The sequence below is a fragment of the Pan troglodytes genome, chromosome 22 (genome assembly GCF_028858775.2).
Source record: "Pan troglodytes isolate AG18354 chromosome 22, NHGRI_mPanTro3-v2.0_pri, whole genome shotgun sequence".
Lineage (NCBI taxonomy): Eukaryota > Metazoa > Chordata > Mammalia > Primates > Hominidae > Pan > Pan troglodytes.
In genome coordinates, this window is record NC_072420.2 from 36,993,348 (window position 1) to 37,011,006 (window position 17,659).

The 17,659-nt window shown below is 45.6% G+C and overlaps 1 protein-coding gene and 1 pseudogene across 7 annotated transcripts in view; one reads left to right on the forward strand and one right to left on the reverse strand.

Moving 5' to 3' along the window:
- Positions 1-13,095, forward strand: part of DOP1B (DOP1 leucine zipper like protein B) — a 137,610-nt gene extending 124,515 nt beyond the window's left edge. For 4 of the 7 annotated variants that reach the window (XR_010154595.1, XR_010154596.1, XM_531552.9 and 1 more), the window contains 6 exons: positions 329-457; positions 6,860-6,996; positions 7,601-7,656; positions 7,890-8,051; positions 10,934-11,063; positions 12,142-13,095. Coding sequence is in view for 3 of the 7 variants with exons in the window: in XM_531552.9 (XP_531552.5) it covers positions 329-457; positions 6,860-6,996; positions 7,601-7,656; positions 7,890-8,051; positions 10,934-11,063; positions 12,142-12,393 (866 nt within the window). In the remaining 4 variants the exon portion in view is untranslated. The remainder of the gene's footprint in view (positions 1-328; positions 458-6,859; positions 6,997-7,600; positions 7,657-7,889; positions 8,052-10,933; positions 11,064-12,141) is intronic. The other 3 variants (XR_002941048.3, XR_010154597.1, XM_009459769.5) reach the window with 2 other exon arrangements.
- An 866-nt stretch (positions 13,096-13,961) lies between these two features.
- On the reverse strand, positions 13,962-15,135 carry LOC100610224 (serine/arginine-rich splicing factor 9-like; annotated as a pseudogene).
- Between the last annotated feature and the right edge of the window lie 2,524 nt (positions 15,136-17,659).

The window sequence follows — 17,659 nt, forward strand, 5'->3', positions numbered from 1 at the left end:
CACTGTGGCACGCACCTGTAGTCCCAGCTACTTGGGAGACTGAGGCAGGAGGATCACTTGAACCCAGGAGGTCGAGGCCGCAGTGAGCTGTGATCCCACCACTGCACTCCAGCCTGGGTGATAGAATGAGATCCTGTCTCAAATAAGAAATAAAAAGAGAAATAACTATTTTTTAAATATACATGGGAACAGTAATCTCATGTCCTTACTTAATAAAGATCATGATTTTTCACCAGGGAATATAGAATTACACTAGTATGAATTTCCCATCACTTACCTCCAATTGTGGTTTTCTCACTAAGTAAAACATTTGCTGTGTTTATTCTAGACATGCAGAGCAGTTCTTTGAAACTATTCTCAAGTTTTGAACAGAAAGCCATGCTGTTAAAGCGCCAGGCTTTTGCTGTCTTCAGTGGAGAACTTGATCAATACCACCTTTACCTTCCACTGATACAAGGTAAGACAGCTGTCTTAGTCTGTTTTTTGCTGCTATAACAGAATACCTGAGACTGGGGAATTTATAAAAACAGAAATTTATTGCCTCACAGTTCTGGAGGCTGAGAAGTCCTATATCCAGGGCTGGCATCTGGCAAGGGCCTTCTTGCTGCGACATCCTATGGCAGAAGGTGGAAAGGCAAAAGAGCAAGAGGGGGTTGAACCTGCCCTTTTATTACAGTACCAATCCCATCCATGATGTGGCCTAATCACCTCTTAAAGGCCCCACTTCTCAATAACATTACATTTACAATAAAATTTGAGCATGCATTTTGGACAGGACAAACATTCAAACCACAGCAACAGCTGACCTGCCCTCACTGCCCCCACACACAGATAGACCCATGAGGGGCTAAGATGATTAAGTACTAGAGGGGTCTACTGCATGCTTTGGCATGATTGTCACATGTTAAAACAAGTATTCTGCAGAGTTATAGAACTTCAGAAGTATATTGGTAAATCTGAAACTTTATTTTAAAGTCAATTATAGGCCAGGTACAGTGGCTCATGCCTGTAATCCCAGCACTTTGGGAGGCTCAGGTGGGTGGATGACTTGAGATCAGGAGTTCAAGACCAGCCTGACCAATGTGGTGAAACCCCATCTCTACTAAAAATACAAAATTAGCCAGGCGTGGTGGTGTGCACCTGTAATCCCAGCTACTTGAGGCTGAGGCAGGAGAATCACTTAAACCCAGGAGGCCAAGGTTGCAGTAAGCCAAGATCACACCACTGTACTCCAGCCTGGGCAACAAGAGCGAAACTCTGTCTCTAAATAAATACATAATAAAATCAATTACAGTGTTATTAATTTGTATTAGTTTTTAAAAGTCTGACCACAGTATAGGAATAATACTTCCTCAGCACTGTCTCTTGCTAGAGTCCTCCTGCAGTCAAGATACTCGGTGTTTACAGTACTCCCTTAATCAGCACCTTCAACTGAGGCCAGGGAAGGGGCAAGATTTTGGAGAAGGATCTAATTTTTCCATGACAATTTTTTTTTCTTCATCCTCGCTATATTCTTTGACTGCATCAAAAATAATTATTGCTGACTGGGCACGGTGGCTCACGCCTGTAATCCCAGCACTTTCAGAGGCCAAGGCGGGTGGATCTCTTGAGGTCAGGAGTTTGACATCAGCCTGCCCAATGTGGTAAAACCCCATCTCTACTAAAAATACAAAAATTAGCCCGGTGTGATGACTCATGCCTGTAATCCCAGCTACTGGGGAGGCTGAAGCAGGAGAATAGCTTGAACCCGGTAGGCACTGAGCCGAGATCGTGCCACTGCACTCCAGCCTGGGTGACAGAGAGAGACTCCATTGCAAAAATAAATAAATAAATTGTTGTTATTATTGCTAACATCGTACGTGATTGTCAGGGTTTTTTTTTTTTCCTTCTCATAAAATGTTCAGGTGGCAAAGTTGACATTCTGTTTTGTTTTTGTTTTCATTTTGAGCCAGGGTCTCCCTCTGTCACCCAGGCTGGAGTGCAGTGGCGCAGTCTCGCCTCATTGCAACCTCCGCCTCCTAGGTTCAAGTGATTCTCCTGCCTCAGCCTCCCAAGTAGCTGGGATTACAGGCACCCACCACCATGCCCGGCTAATTTTTGAATTTTTTTTAGTAGAGACAGGGTTTCACCATGTTGGCCAGGCTGGTCGCGAACTCCTGACCTCAGGTGATCTGCCCACCTTGGCCTCCCAAAGTGCTTGGATTACAGGCATGAGCCATCGCACCCAGCCGGAAAGATCTTGTTTTAGTTCAAAGCATTAACAACGTTGACTCTTGTTAGTCATGATAACTTACATTTGCAATAATAAAATACCTTTACCCTTTAACTGACATAATTTCAGCATGTAGTACACATAAGATTTTTACCTTGTAATATCTTGAACACTTAAGAAACATGAAAGAAAACTTTCAAATATTAACAAGTCCAGTTGGCGTGCCTTGCTTGAATAACTGTGATAGGAGGATGATTTAATCAGACGGTAACCAGGAGCACCAGTAAAGGTAATGTCAGCTCTCCAAAGACTGTGGCTGAATGCAAGGTCAGAGCTGAACTTTGTTGCCTCCCTACAAAATCTGGAGAGAAAAAGAACAACAGGAATCACCTTTCCTTTAGTTCATGTGCAGTATAGGGGAGGATTCTTTATGAACCCAATCACTAGACAGTGGTCCTAAGGGAAGCAGTAAGTCTACTTTCTCAGTGGAGGAAAATGAAAAGGAGAGCATATTGGGCAATGTACCTGGTAACCCTTTCAGTGCCTTTTCAGTCTAAGAGCAGATGCCTGTTCCTTTTTTTTTTTTTTTTTCCTTTGAGATGGAGTCTTGCTCTGTCGCCCAGGCTGGAGTACAGTGGCACAATCTCGGGTCACTGCAACCTCCACCTCCCAGGTTCAAGCAATTCTCCTGCTTCAGCCTCCAAAGTAGCTGAGATTACAGGCACCTGCCACCACACTCAGCTAATTTTTTTGTACTTTTAGTAGAGATGGGGTTTTGCCATGTTGACCAGGCTGATTTCAAACTCCTGACCTCAAGTGATCCGCCTGCGTTGGCCTCCCAAAGTGCTGGAATTACAGGCATGAGCCACCGCGGCCAACCACCTGTTCCTTCTTTCTTTTTTTTTTTTTTTTTTTGAGACGGAGTCTCGCTTTGTCGCCCAGGCTGGAGTGCAGTGGTGCAATCTCCGCTCACTGCAATCTCTGCCTCCCAGGTTCATGCAATTCTCCTGCCTCAGCCTCCTGAGTAGCTGAGATTACAGGCACACACCACCACGCCCAGCTAATTTTTGTATTTTTAGTAGAGACAGTGTTTCACCATGTTGGTCAGGCTGGTCTCAAACTCCTGACCCCGTGATCCACCTGCCTCGGCCTCCCAAAGTGCTGGGATTACAGGCATGAGCCACTGTGCCCAGCCCTGTTCCTTCTTTCTACCCCATCTCACACTCCTCTCAAATTTGGGAGGAGGCCCAGATAGCTAAAGGGACAGCATTAGGTGTATAGAAGCTAGAACCAAAAAAACAAAAAGATAGACAACATTCTGAAACAGGGGTGTGGAGAATTTGACCATGGTAGAGTTTAAACACCCAGCAATTCTGAGAAATTATTTCTCTGAGAAGGAGCAAGCACAGGCAATATAATAGAATATATATATAAAAAACATGTTTTACATAATATATTAATATGTTATATAATTATATGACATTGTAACATGTAATTATATTTGTATTATATTGACATGATTGTAATAACTAATAGGTAATGATTATATAAATAGTAATATTAAATATTATACTATATAACATAATATACTTGTTTATATTATATATTCAAATATGCAATAAAGGCAGCAGAATGCTAACTGAAAATGGAGGTAGGTTTTGGGCTCTTGGGAAAAGAGAAATTTTTTTTTTTGTGTGGGGAGGGGAACAGAGTCTCACTCTGTTGCCCAGGCTGGAGTGCAGTGGCACAATCTTGGCTCACTGCAACTTCCGCCTCCTAGGTTCAAGTGATTCTCCTGCCTCAGCCTCTCAAGTAGCTGGGATTAGAGGCACCCACCACCATGCCTGGCTTATTTTTGTATTTTTAGTAGAGATAAGGTTTCACCATGTTGGCCAGGCTGGTCTCGAACTCCTGACCTCAAGTGATCCACCCACCTCAGCCTCCCAAAGTGCTGGGATTACAGGCGTGAGCCACCATGTCCAGCCAGGAAAAAGAATTTCTAAATAAATACGCTTCGTTTTGGATAGCTCAAGTGCTATATTTCTAAAAATACTACGTGTTTTTAAAAAATAAGCCTTTTGCCCTGTTTTCATTTTTGATGAACTGACAGTTTACAGAGCACTTTCCTACATGTTGTCGTTGTCCCCAGGACGCTCGTGGATAGGCCCAGCCCCCCTGAGTCCTGGGTTGATGGCACTCAGAGTGTCCTCTGCCAGAGCTGGGGGACACTGAACTTGCCTGGAGATGCCCTGTGGAGGGATGATGCCCACATCTGCCTCAGAGAGGTAGATGCATCCAGAAGCTCCCAAGAAGTGTCCCATAGTAAATAGTTTGGGCCCAATTAAAAGAGGCAGGAGGCTGGGCACAGTGGCCTGTAATCCCAGCACCTTGGGAGGCTGAGGTGGGCAGGTCACTTGAGGTCAGGAGTTCAAGACCAACCTGGCCAACATGGTGAAACCCCACCTCTACTAAAAATACAAAAAATGAGCTGAGCATGGTGGCAGGCGCCTATAATCCCAGCTACTTGGGAGGCTGAGGCAGGAGAATTGCTTGAACCCTGGAGGCGGAGGTTGCAATGAGCCGAGATCGCGCCACTGCACTCCAGCCTGGGTGACAGAGTGAGTGAGACTCCATCTCAAAAAAAAAAGAGAGACAGGAGTGGAGAATTTCTAACACTTCTCTCCTGGGATACCGTTTGGGGTCCTTTTCCCCGGACACTGTTGCACCATCGAGTAGCAGAGAAGATGGGGAGCTGAGCAGCTCTGTATGTCTTGGCTCAGAGTGACATCAGTCTTACGTCTTTGGGGGCTGGGAAGATGTAGGTGAAAGGATACGAAGGTGCAATTATGGAGGATGAGTAAGTCTAGAGAAGGCATGTACAACATGAGGACTGTCGTTAATAACACTGCATATGTACTGGGAATTTGCCAAGAGAGTAGATTTTAGGTGCTCTTACCACAAAAAAGAAAGGTCAAAGACAGGCGCGGTGGCTCATGCCTGTAATCCCAGCACTTTGAGAAGCCAAGGAGGACAGATCACCTGAGGTCAGGAGTTCAAGACCAGCATGGCCAACATGGTGAAACCCCATATCTACTAAAAATACCAAAAATTAGCTGGGTGTGGTGGTGGGTGCCTATAATCCCAGCTACTCGGGAGGCTGAGGCATGAGAATCATTTGAACCCAGGAGGCAGAGGCTGCAGTGAGCCGAGATCACACCACTGTACTCCAGCCTGAGTGACAGAGTAAGACTCCATCTCAAACACACACACACACACACACACACACACACACACACACACACACACACAAAAAAAAAACTAACTGAGCATGGCAGCTCACGCCTGTAATCCCAGCACTTTGGGAGTCCAAGGCAGGTGGATCATCTGAGGTCAGGAGTTAAAAGACCAGCCTGGCCAATATGGCGAAACCCTGTCTCTACTAAAAATACAAAAAATTAGCCGGGCGTGGTGGCAGACACCTGTAATCCCAACTACTCTGGAGGCTGAGGCAGGAGAATTGCTTGAACCCAGGAGGCGGAGGTTGTAGTGAGCGGAGACTGCTCCGCTGCCCTCTAGCCTGGGCAACGGAGTGAGACTCCATCTCAAAAAAAAAAAAATTTATTACTAATATACTAATGTACTACAGCCGATCTTAGCTAGCATGACTACCATTCAGCTGTTTGCTGTAGCAATTTGTTACATTCCTAGGAAACCTTAAGCTATGAGAAGAAAAAAAAAAGTCTCATTCTACAAACAAGACATTTCAGGGGAGAAGCAGGGAAGAGTGTTAGGGGCTAGAGAGTGTTATTTGAAACACTTTTCCCTCCACAGGAATGAAAGTTTTTGTCATGGCCATCAAGTTTAAACCTTACTCAATAAATCTGTTATATTTACTTGCTCCGCTTCCCACCCACCACCCTCAAAATATGGTGTTGTCTGCCAGCCAGTCCATATGATTGTGTAAGTCCATCCCTCACCATGGGCTGCTTGGTTTCTGCGTCTCCTCATTCATATTCTTAAAAGAACATTGAAATGGCTGTTGGTCATCCAGTGGATTTCTGGTGACAGATGTTCATGTCTTTCTACTCAGCTGTGGCAGGGGGACGGCCTGTGGGAATCATTTCCTTATGTTTGGCAAGAGCCATGAACTGCTGTATTTCACAAAGAAGAGGGTTGGGGTGGACTAGTTGCACAAAAGCATCTCCTAACATTCTTTTTTTTTTTTTTTTTTTTTTTTTGAGATGGAGTCTCACTCTGTCACCCAGGCTGGAGTGCAGTGGTGTGATCTCGGCCCACTGCAACCTCTACCTCCCAGGTTCAAGCGATTCTCCTGCCTCAGCCTCCCAAGTAGCTGGGACTACAGGCGCCCACCACCACGCCCGACTAATTTTTGTATTTTTAGTAGAGATGGGGTTTTACCATATTGGCCAGGCTGGCCTCGAACTCCTTATCTTGTTATCCGCCCGCCTCGGCCTCCCAAAGTGCTGGGATTACAAGTGCGAGCCACCGAGCCTGGCCTGTAACACTCATTCCTTTCACTGGGTTGTTACTAGAATGTCAGAACAGTCACAGTTTTATTTTTCTTTGTCTGATAAGAAACCCTAAACTGCATATTTGTGTAACATCTTTACAATCTTCTTTCCTTAGAACGCCTGACAGACAATCTCAGAGTTGGACAGACATCCATAGTTGCTGCTCAGATGTTTCTTTTTTTCAGAGTTTTGCTGCTAAGAATATCTCCTCAACATTTGACTTCATTGTGGCCAATAATGGTCTCTGAATTGGTGAGTACAAGTATTGTAAGTTTGAAAGCAAGGTTGGAGCTTTTTAAAATGCTTTTTCAGTAACATAACATACTATTTCCTATGTATCCCATTTTATCTAAATGTTATTTTTAATCAGGTTGGTAGCACATGGTTAGCTCTTGGTTAAACAGAGAATATTTTACTCTATGATCATATTTGATCTCTCACCCTGTCAGTTATTCCAACTAACTTGTACCATTTGATAATACTTACTAGTTTTTTATATACATATAAATTTGGGCTGGGCGTGGTAGCTTATGCCTGTAATCCCAGCACTTCGGGAGGCTAAGGTGGATGGATCACTTGAGCCCAGGAGTTCGAGACTAGCCTGGGCAACATGGTGAAACTCCTTGTCTACAAAAAAATACAAAAATTAATTCGGCATGGCGGGAAATTGCATCTGCAGAAGGTTGAGGCTGCAGTGAGCCATGATTGTACCACTGCACTCCAGACGGGGTGACAGAGTAAGACCCTGTCTTATTCATTCATTCATAAATTAATCGATTTTTTAAAATAAGTAAAAAAAAATATTTGGGTAGATTTAATCTGTCTCAGATAGTAACTTGAATGCATTTTTTTTCAGATTCAGACATTCACACAGCTTGAAGAAGATCTAAAAGATGAGGATGAGTCATTGAGGTAAGCAGTACAAGATCTGTGCACAAGAGGAAAAGATGGTCACGATTAAAGCACGTCACTTTAGATATAGGGTTGTCTAATGTTAAATGCTGTTATCTTGAAGTATTTGTGAAAGGACCAGCTATTCCAAAAATTTCTTAAAAAGAAAATTCTTCTGAGGGACAGGTCATAGGTGAGTGGACTATAACAGATCTGAATGAATTTATAACAAGCGTTTCTTTGCAAATTTATAGAAGCACCAACAAAGTAAACAGAACGAAAGTTTCAGTCCCGGATGCAAATGGACCCTCAGTGGGGGAGATACCCCAGAGTGAACTCATCTTGTATTTATCAGCTTGCAAATTCTTGGACACAGCGCTTTCTTTTCCACCTGACAAGATGCCATTATTTCAAATGTAAGTCAGATAGGATCGTGTGTCCTTTTTGAAGTAAGAGATTTTGTTTTTTCCTTTTAAGCACTTTCACTTGTTTTTCATGTACAGTTTATGGGAAACCACCATCTGGGTTTCTAGTGACAGCTAAGCCAGCTCGGAATACCAAGTTTCAGATTACTTGCAACATCTGTGGCTCTGCAAATTTGGCTCACAGGAGTGTTTATGAATGTGTTTCTATGGTGTGTGTGTGTGCATGTGTATGTGTGTGTGTGGTTTTTGCTACTGAATGCTTATAAAACAGGGCTTACCCACTGGTGCTCCTCACTGCCTTTGTGTAGACCTTTTTGTCTGTGTTTAGTTAGATACAAATGCCTTTATTTGGAGCCTGCCATCTCCGATTCACTTTGCCCCGTAGGCTTATGTTTCCTGCCGGCTTAGCACAGCTGCTCATTTGTTTAATTTCATGACCAGCCCCAGAGGCTATTTCTCTCTCTCCTACCCCCACAAAGAGAGTAATCATATAGAAATGTTTGTGGTTAAAGAGCGGGTTCTCTTAAATGCACATTGCTAAGTGAAAGAAGCCAGTCTGAAAAGGCTACACACTGTATGATTCCAACCATGTGACATTCTGGAAAAGGCAAAACAATGGAGACAGTAAAAAGATGAGTGGTCGCCAGGGGTTGGGGAGAGGGAGGCAGGGATGAATGGGTGAAGCACAGAGGATTTTTAGGGCAGTGAAATTATTGCATACGGAGCTATAATGGTAGATCCATGTCATTGTCCATTTCTCCAAATCCATACAATGTACACCACCAAGAGTGAACCCTGATGTAAACTCTGGACTTGGGAGGATAACAGTGAGTCAGTAGAGGCTCTTCAGTTTTAACAAATGTACCACTCTGGTGCAGGATGTTGATAATACGGCAGGCTTGTATGTGTGTAGGATGGGATATACGGGAACTACTTTCTACTCCATTTTGCTGTGAACCTAAAGCTGTTCTGCAAAAGAAAGTCTTTTAGTTTTTAAAAAGCAGGTTTGGGCCAGACGTGGTGTCTCATACGTGTAATACTAGCACTTTAGGAGGCTGAGGCGGGTGGATCACCTGAGGTTGGGAGTTCGAGACCAGCCTGGCCAACATGGCGAAACCCTGTCTCTACTAAAAACACAAAAATTAGGCCAGGTACCGTGGCTCACACCTGTAATCCCAGCACTTTGGGAGGCCAAGGTGGGTGGATCACTTGAGGCCAGGAGTTCAAGACCAGCCTGGCCAACATGGTGAAACCCTGTCTCTACTAAAAATACAAAAATTAGGCCAGGCGCGATGGCTCACACCTGTAATCCCAGCACTTTGGGAGGCCAAGGTGGTTGGATCACCTGAGGTTGGGATCAGCCTGACCAACATGGAGAAACCCTATCTCTACTAAAAATACAAAATTAGCTGGGCATGGTGGCGTATGCCTGTAATCCCAGCTACTTGGGAGGCTGAGGCAGGAGAATCGCTTGAACCTGGGAGGCAGAGGTTGCAGTGAGCTGAGATCATGCCATCTGCCATTGCACTCCAGCCTGGGCAACAAAAGCGAGACTCCATCTCAAAAAAAAAAAAAAAAAAATACAAAAATTAGCCAGATGTGGTGGTGGGTGCCTGTAATCCCAGCTACTTCGGAAGCTGAGGAAGGAGAATCACTTGAACCCAAGAGGCAGAGGTTGCAGTGAGCCGACATCGCACCACTGCACTCCAGCCTAGGCAACAGAGCAAGACTCCCCATCAAAAAAAAAAAGAGGCCGGGCACAGTGGCTCATGCCTGTAATCCCAGCACTTTGGGAGGCCGAGGCAGGCGGATCATGAGGTCAGGAGTTCAAGACCAGCCAGGCCAACATGGTGTAACCCTGTCTCTACTAAAAATGCAAAAATTAGCTGCCCATATTGGTGGGCACCTGTAATCCCAGCTACTCAAGAGGCTGAGGCAGGAGAATCGCTTGAAACCGAAGGCGGAGGTTGCAGTGAACCGAGATTGCACCACTGCACTCCAGCCTGGGCGAAAGAGCGAAACTCCATCTCAAACCAAAAAAAAGTGGAGGCTAGGCGCAGTGGCTCATGCCTGTAATCCCAGCACTTTAGGAGGCTGAGGCAGGTGGATCACGAGGTCAGGAGTTCAAGACCAGCCTGGCCAAGATGGTGAAACCCCGTCTCTACTAAAAATACAAAAAAATTAGTCAGACATGGTGGCAGGTGCCCGTAATCCCAGCTACTCGGGAGGCTGAGGCAGAGAATTGCTTGAACCTGAGAGGTGGAGGTTGCAGGGAGCCAAGATTGCACCACTGCACTCCAGCCTGGGCGACAGAACGAGACTGTCTCAAAAAAACAAAAAAGTGGATTCTGATATATGCGAATGTGCATAGCAACATTATTTATAATAGGCAAGAAGTAGAGACAACCCAAATGGCCATCAGCTGATGAACAGGTAGATCATGTGACATATCCATACAGTGGAATACGGTTCAGCAATGAAAAGAATTGAAGAACTGAGACACGCTGGAACCTGGATGAACCGGAAAATATGATGCTAAGTGAAAGCTCGAAACAAGGGAACACATAGTGTATGATTCTGCTTATATGGAATGTCCACGATGAGACAGAGTGTGGATTAGTGGGTGCCTAGGTCTCAAGGGTATAGGGGGTTGGGGTGGTGATGGCTGAGCAGGGCAGGATTTCTTTTTGGGGTAATGAAATACTCTAAAATTGATTGTGATAATAGACGTGCAACTCTACGAATATAATAAAAGGCATTGAGTTGTCCATATTAAATAGATACAGTATGTGAATTATATCTTAATAAAACTAATTTTAACGACGTTGAAGGCCTCCTACCAGCAGACCTGACCTCCCATTTGTTCCCTGCAGTTATAGGTGGGCATTTATTCCAGAAGTGGACACAGAGGGCCCTGCCTTCCTGTCGGATGTAGAGGAGAATCAGCAAGAATGCAAACCCCACACTGTCAGGATTCTAGAACTTCTAAAATTAAAGTTTGGGGTAAGTGCTTTTCTTTTCTTTCTTTTTTTTTTTTTTTTTTTTTGGTGAGACAGAGTTTCACTTGGCCACCCAGGTTAGAGTGCAGTGGTGCGGTCTTCGCTTACTGCAGCCTCCACCTCCCAGGTTCAAGTGATTCTCCTGCCTCAGCTTCCTGAGTAGCTGGGATTACAGGAATGTGCCACCACACCTGGCTAATTTTGTTTTGTTTTGTTCTGAGACGGAATCTCACTCTGTTGCCCAGGCTAGAGTGCAGTGGCACAATCTCAGGTCACTGCAACCTCAGCCTCCCGGTTTCAAGCAATTCTCCTCTCAGCCTCTGGAATAGCTGGAACTACCACCATGCCTGGCTAATTTTTGTTTTTTTGTTTTTGGGTTTGTTTTTTTTTTTTTGAGACGAAGTCTCACTCTGTTGCCCAGACTGGAGTGCAATGGCAGGATCTCAGCTCACTGCAACCTCCACCTCCCAGGTTCAAGCGATTCCCGCACCTCAGCTTCCCAAGTAGTTGGAACTACAGGCACACGCCACCACTCTTGGGGCTAATTTTTGTATTTTTAGTAGAGACAGGTTTTCCCCATATTGGTCAGGCTGGTCTCGAACTCCTGACCTCAGGTGATCCGCCTGCTTCAGCCTCCCAAAGTGTTGGGATTACAGGCGAGAGCCACCGTGTCCAGCCTGCTTTTCTTTTTAAAAATTATATTCATGAGGCTGGTAATCCCAGCATTTTGGGAGGCCGAGGTGGGCAGATCGCCTGAGGTCAGGAGTTCAAGACCAACCTGGCAAACATGGTGAAACTCCATCTCTACAAAAATACAAAAATTAGCTGGGCATGGTGACGGGTACCTGTAATCCCAGCTACTCAGGAAGCTGAGGCAAGAGAATCGCTTGAAACCGGGAGAAAGAGGTTGCAGTGAGCCAAGATCACGCTGCTGCACTCCAGCCTGGGCGACAGAGCAAGACTCAGTCTCAAAAAAAAAAAAAGGACCTTATTTCTTAGGTTTTGCCACATACATGTGCTTCCCAGCCATCTCGAGCCCTCAGTAAAACCATATCATTGTTATGGGTTTGTTTTTTCTGCAGGAAATCAGTAGCTCTGATGAGATCACCATGAAGAGTGAATTCCCGCTTCTGCGCCAACATTCTGTTTCCAGCATCAGGCAGTTGATGCCATTCTTCATGACTCTAAATGGTGCATTTAAGACCCAGAGACAGCTGCCTGCTGATAGCCCAGGAACCCCATTCCTGGACTTTCCTGTCACAGATAGCCCAAGGATCTTAAAACAACTGGAAGAATGCATCGAATATGATTTTCTGGAACATCCAGAATGTTAACCATGTGAGAGAGAATATGTTTAATCCATGTATTGGTACTTTACTGAAAACCAGGTTATATTCTAAAGAAGAAAGAAGGCAGGATAGTGCTTTTGAACAAGCCTATTTCCATTTTGAAAGTAGATTTCAGGCTAGGTGCGGTGGCTCACACCTGTAATCTCAGCACTTTGGGAGGCCGAGGCAGGCAGATCACTTGAGGTCAGGAGTTCGAGACCAGCCTGACCAACATGGTGAGACCCTGTCTCTACTAAAAATACAAAAATTAGCTGGCTGTGGTGGCGGCGCCTGTAATCCCAGCTACTTGGGAGGCTAAGGCATGAGAATTGCTTGAACCCAGGAGGTGGAGGCTGCAGTGAGCCGAGATCACGACACTGCACTCCAGCTGTGTGACAGAATGAGACTATCTCAAAAAAAAAAAAAAGTAGATTTCAGATAATTTACTGTTCAGCAATAGGACACACCTCCCTAAATGCCTTGTAATATATTTGAATCTGATTCTGCATTTCTTCCTCAATTTATGTAATGAAAATAAAATTAATATATCATCTAACAGTAGCACAAAATTTGTAATATGAAGTAAAGTATGAAGATAATGAAGAAGTTGTTTTCTTTGTTGAAGCAGTTATATGTGTCTTTCTCAGTATATTTCTCTTTTCTCTAAAAGTTTAAACTTATTAAAAGAATGTTATTTTTAACCTTTCACACAAATGTCCTTTAAAGTGCTTATTTTGGTACTCCATTTTAAGACTAAAATACATTGTTTTCTGAGGACAATAATTGCCCCTTACCCATTCAGCAGAGGTAAGGTAACCTCAATGTATTCAAAGATAACCTCAATGTATTCAAACCTCGCACATTAAAAATTACATGTTTGCCGGGCGCAGTGGCTCACGCCTGTAATCCCAGCACTTTGGGAGGCCAAGGTGGGCAGATCACCTGAGGTCAGGAGTTCAAGACCAGCCTGACCAACATGGAGAAACCCTGTCTCTACTAAAAATACAAAATTAGCTGGGCATGGTGGTGCATGCCTGTAATCCCAGCCACTCGGGAGGCTGAGGCCAGAGAATCTCTTGAACTGGGGAGGCGGAGGTTGCCATGAGCCAAGATCGTGCCATTGCACTCCAGCCTGGGCAACAAGAGTGAAACTCCGTCTCAAAAAAAAAAAAAAAATTCATGTTTGCACAGTTTAACAACATAAGTACAGGGTTTTAAATTTCTGACAGCACGTTCTTTTCTTTTCTTTTTTTTCTTTTTTCCCCCTAAACGTTTAAAATATATTTCTAAACAGAATGGGCCAACTCAGTCACAGTAACTGTTGATCTCCATAGCAGAGCAACCCACAAAGACAGAACTGATTTTTTTCCCATAATCAGGGGTGAAAAATATACAACTTGTTTCTGAACCAAAACCACAATTTCTGCAGTTTAAAATGTTTCACTGCTAATATGGCCCTGGTAGAAATTATGTAGTTTCTTTTCTTCTTTAAAAAAAAAAAATTTTTTTTTTAAATTTCCTAAGACACTAAATGCTCCATCTGGAATGTAGATTCTGATCACAAAGCAGCTCAGTTAACCTAAAAAATAAAAAATTCCCATCACCTGTCTCAGTAGGGCCTGAGAGTAGTGTGGGGAACCCCAGCTTTGGTATGGAGAGTCACGGCCCCTTGAACCAGACAGAGACCTTGAATAGCCATAGCTGGTGCTTCTCTCAGGATAAACTCTGATGTAGGAAGTTTCACCCTCATGAGAGTGGAATTTGGTCATCCAGTTGACGCAGGGCATATTCCATGTCTTCTTTTCTGAGACACCCAACCATCCCCACTCCATCCTTCTGCACATCCGCGTAACAGGCATCCCCAGCTTCTCGCGTGTGATCCTTCAGGTCCTGCCAGCGGCCTGATGGAAGAAGTCCATTTCTTCCGTAAATAGCATCCTCTGCATCTCGAGGGTCCTCGAAGCGCACGGAGGCGAAGGGCACAAGGCCGTACCGGCTCTTGAGCTCGATCTCGCGGATGCGGCTGTACTTGTAGAACGGGTCCTCCAGGTCCTTCTCGCGCACGTGGGTCGGAAGGTTCCCCACGTAGATGCGCCCGTCGCCCTCTCAGCCGCGCTCGTGTCCGCCCAGCCCGACAACCGCACCGCCCGACGCTGCTGGCCAGCCGCAGCCCGCATCCGCCCGTATCGCCGCCGCTGCCGCCTCAGCACGGCTGCCCCCGCAGCGTCTGTTTTGTTTTGTTTTGTTTTGTTTTGTTCTAACAGGGTCTCTCTCTGTCGCCCAGGCTGGAGTGCAGTGGCGTGATCTTGGCTCCCTGCAACCTCTGCCTCCCGGGTTCAAGCAATTCACCTGCCTCAGCCTCCCAAGTAGCTGGCATTATAGGTGCCAGCTAACCATGGCCTGCTAATTTTTTTTTTTTTTTTTTTTTTTTTTGAGACAGAGTCTTGCTCTGTCACCCAGGCTGGAGTGCAGTGGCGCGATCTCGGCTCCCTGCAACCTCCGCCTCCTGGGTTCAAGCGATTCTCCTGCCTCAGCCTCCTGAGTAGCTGGGATTACAGCTATGTACAGCGATGTCTGCAAAGATAGGGATTTAACAGCACTCATATCTTCATGTTCATAAAAAAGTCCTACACGCGTGATGTACGTCTAGATCTTTCCTTTTGTCACAGGATATAGCACGGTAGTTACGGATATAGTCTCCGCAGTGCCTGGGTTTGACTCAGCTTCCCCACGTACTGTCCTGCGCATATTTTGTGTCTCAGTTTCCTCATCTTTAAGGTAGGAATATCAATGGTAACTACCTCTTACCGTGGTAGCAACTAACCAGCTCTGCCACTTCTGTGATCTCTAAGCAGTTTTGATCATACACCCAGCAGTAAAAATTAAGTATCTCTCCAGCCCCAATATCTATAAGCTATGTGTTACATTAATTTACTTGGGTTCCAACATGTGTATTTTATAAAACAGAGGATGGGGATTTTAAAAGTATGAGGACTGGGGCCGGGCGTGGTGGCTCATGCCTGTATTCCCAGCACTTTGGGAGGCCAAGGCGGGCAGATCACGAGGTCAAGCTATGGAGACCATCCTGGCCAACATGGTGAAACCTCGTCCCCACTAAAAAAACAAGAATTATCTGGGCGTGGTGGCACGTGCCTGTAGTCCCAGCTACTCAGAAGGCTGAGGCAGGAGAATGACTTGAACCCGGGAGGTGGAGGTTGCAGTGAGCAGAGATCACACCACTGCACTCCTGCCTGGCAACAGGGCAAGATTCCATCTCAAAAAAAAATAATAATAAAGTATGAGGACAGGCCAGTCATGGTGGCTCATGCCTGTAATTCTAGCTTTGGGAGGCCAGGGCAGGAGGATTACTGGAGTCCAAGAGTTTGAGACCAGCCTGGGCAACATGGCGAAACCCTGTCTCTATAAAAATACCAAAAAAATTAGCCAGGTGTGGTGGTGCAAGCCTGTAGTCTCAGCCACTTGGGAAGCTAAGGCAGGTGGATTGACTGAGCCCCGAAGGCAGAGGTTGCACTGAGCTGTGATCACCCCACTGCACTCCAGCCTGGGTGACAGAGTGAGGCTCTATCTCCAAAAAAAGAAAAAAAAATGAGGACAAACAAAATTATCAGTTTGTTCTTTTTAGTTTTTAGAGTTAGAGTCTTGCTGTGTTGCCCGGGCTGGAGTGGACTGGCATGATCATAGCTCACTGCAGCCTCGAACTCCTGAGCTCAAAGCAATCCTCCTGCCTCAGCCTCCTGAGTAGCTGGGGCTACGGGTGCACACTACCATGCCCAGCCAACTTCTTGATTGTTTGTAGAGATGGGGTGTATTAGTCCATTTTCGCACTGTGATAAAGAACTACCTGAGCATGGGTAATTTATAAAGAAAAGGTTTAATCGACTCACAGTTCTCCATGGCTGGGGAAGCCACAGGAAACTTACAATTATGGCAGAAGGCAAAGGGGAAGCAAGGCACATCTTACATGGCGGCAGGAGACAGAGTGAAGGGGGGAATTGTCACACACTTTAAACCATGAGATCTCATGAGAACTCACCATCATGAGAACAGCATGGGGAAAACCGCCCCCATGATTCAATCACCTCCCACCAGCAACACGTGGGGATTACAATTCTATATGAGATTTGGATGGGGACACAGAGCCAAACCATATCACAGGGGTCTCACTATGTTGTCCAGGTCAGTCTCCTGGGCTCAGGCGATCCTCCTGCCTTGGCATCCCAAATTGCTGAGGTTACAGGTGTGAGCCACCACAGATGGCCTGATATTTTTTTCTTAGCCCCCAACAATGAGCTTCTGCACCCTCTTTGGAGACAACTGCTATAACTCAGTTTGTCCCAGAAGTAGGCCATATGTGGCCCTAGGACCAAAGGGTCGCTACACCAAGGGCAGGCAGTATTTTGGAAGGGCTGGTGTTTGCCAAGGGTGGCTGTGGCAAACAATGAGAACAGACTGGGAATTCTCACAGAGCAGAGAGTTGAACACACGGATCTTCAGGGAGTGCCGGTGTGGGTGTAGCCCGTGTGTATGTGGGCAAGAAATGAGCCCTACCGCAGCAGCCAGGGTGGTGCTCAGGACTTCATGTGCATGATTTTCTTACCACCCCTCAGAAAGTAGGGACCCTTAGCCCATTCTACAAAGCCAGCAGAACTGAGGCTCAGAGAAGCAGGGTGAAGAATCGAAACCTAGGTCTCTCACCAGCGCTCTATGTTGTCAACCACAGTGCTGAGAAAGTTAAACAGGAACCAGATAGCCGGGGCTGTCTAGTCATGTGCAGAAGAGACAGTTTCTGAGACTGCCCCACCCAGTTATGACTTCCTGCTAAACCAGCTCCTGCCAGGGCCACAGCAGAGGAGATGAGAGATCATACACAGAGAGGAGGTTCCCCGCTTACAAGGCGTGATGAAGTGTGTTTTAAAGGAGAGCAAGCCTTACTTTCCAGTATTTGCACACAATGCTCAGTTGAAAATCAGTAGAAGTAGCTGGAATCATGGAGATCATTGATGAAGACTGTAAAGTTTTGAACAACTGTCTTGGGGAGCAGACAGTCTTCTGTGCTATTTGGTCTTAAATGCTCTGAGGTAAAAGAATGCAGCTGTCGGCCGGGCACGGTGGCTCACGCCTGTAATCCTAGCATTTTGGGAGGCTGAGGCGGGAGGATCACAAGGTCAGGAGTTCCAGACCAGCCTGGCCAATATGGCGAAACCCCGTCGCAACTAAAATTAGCCAGGCGTGGTGGTGTGTGCCTAAAATC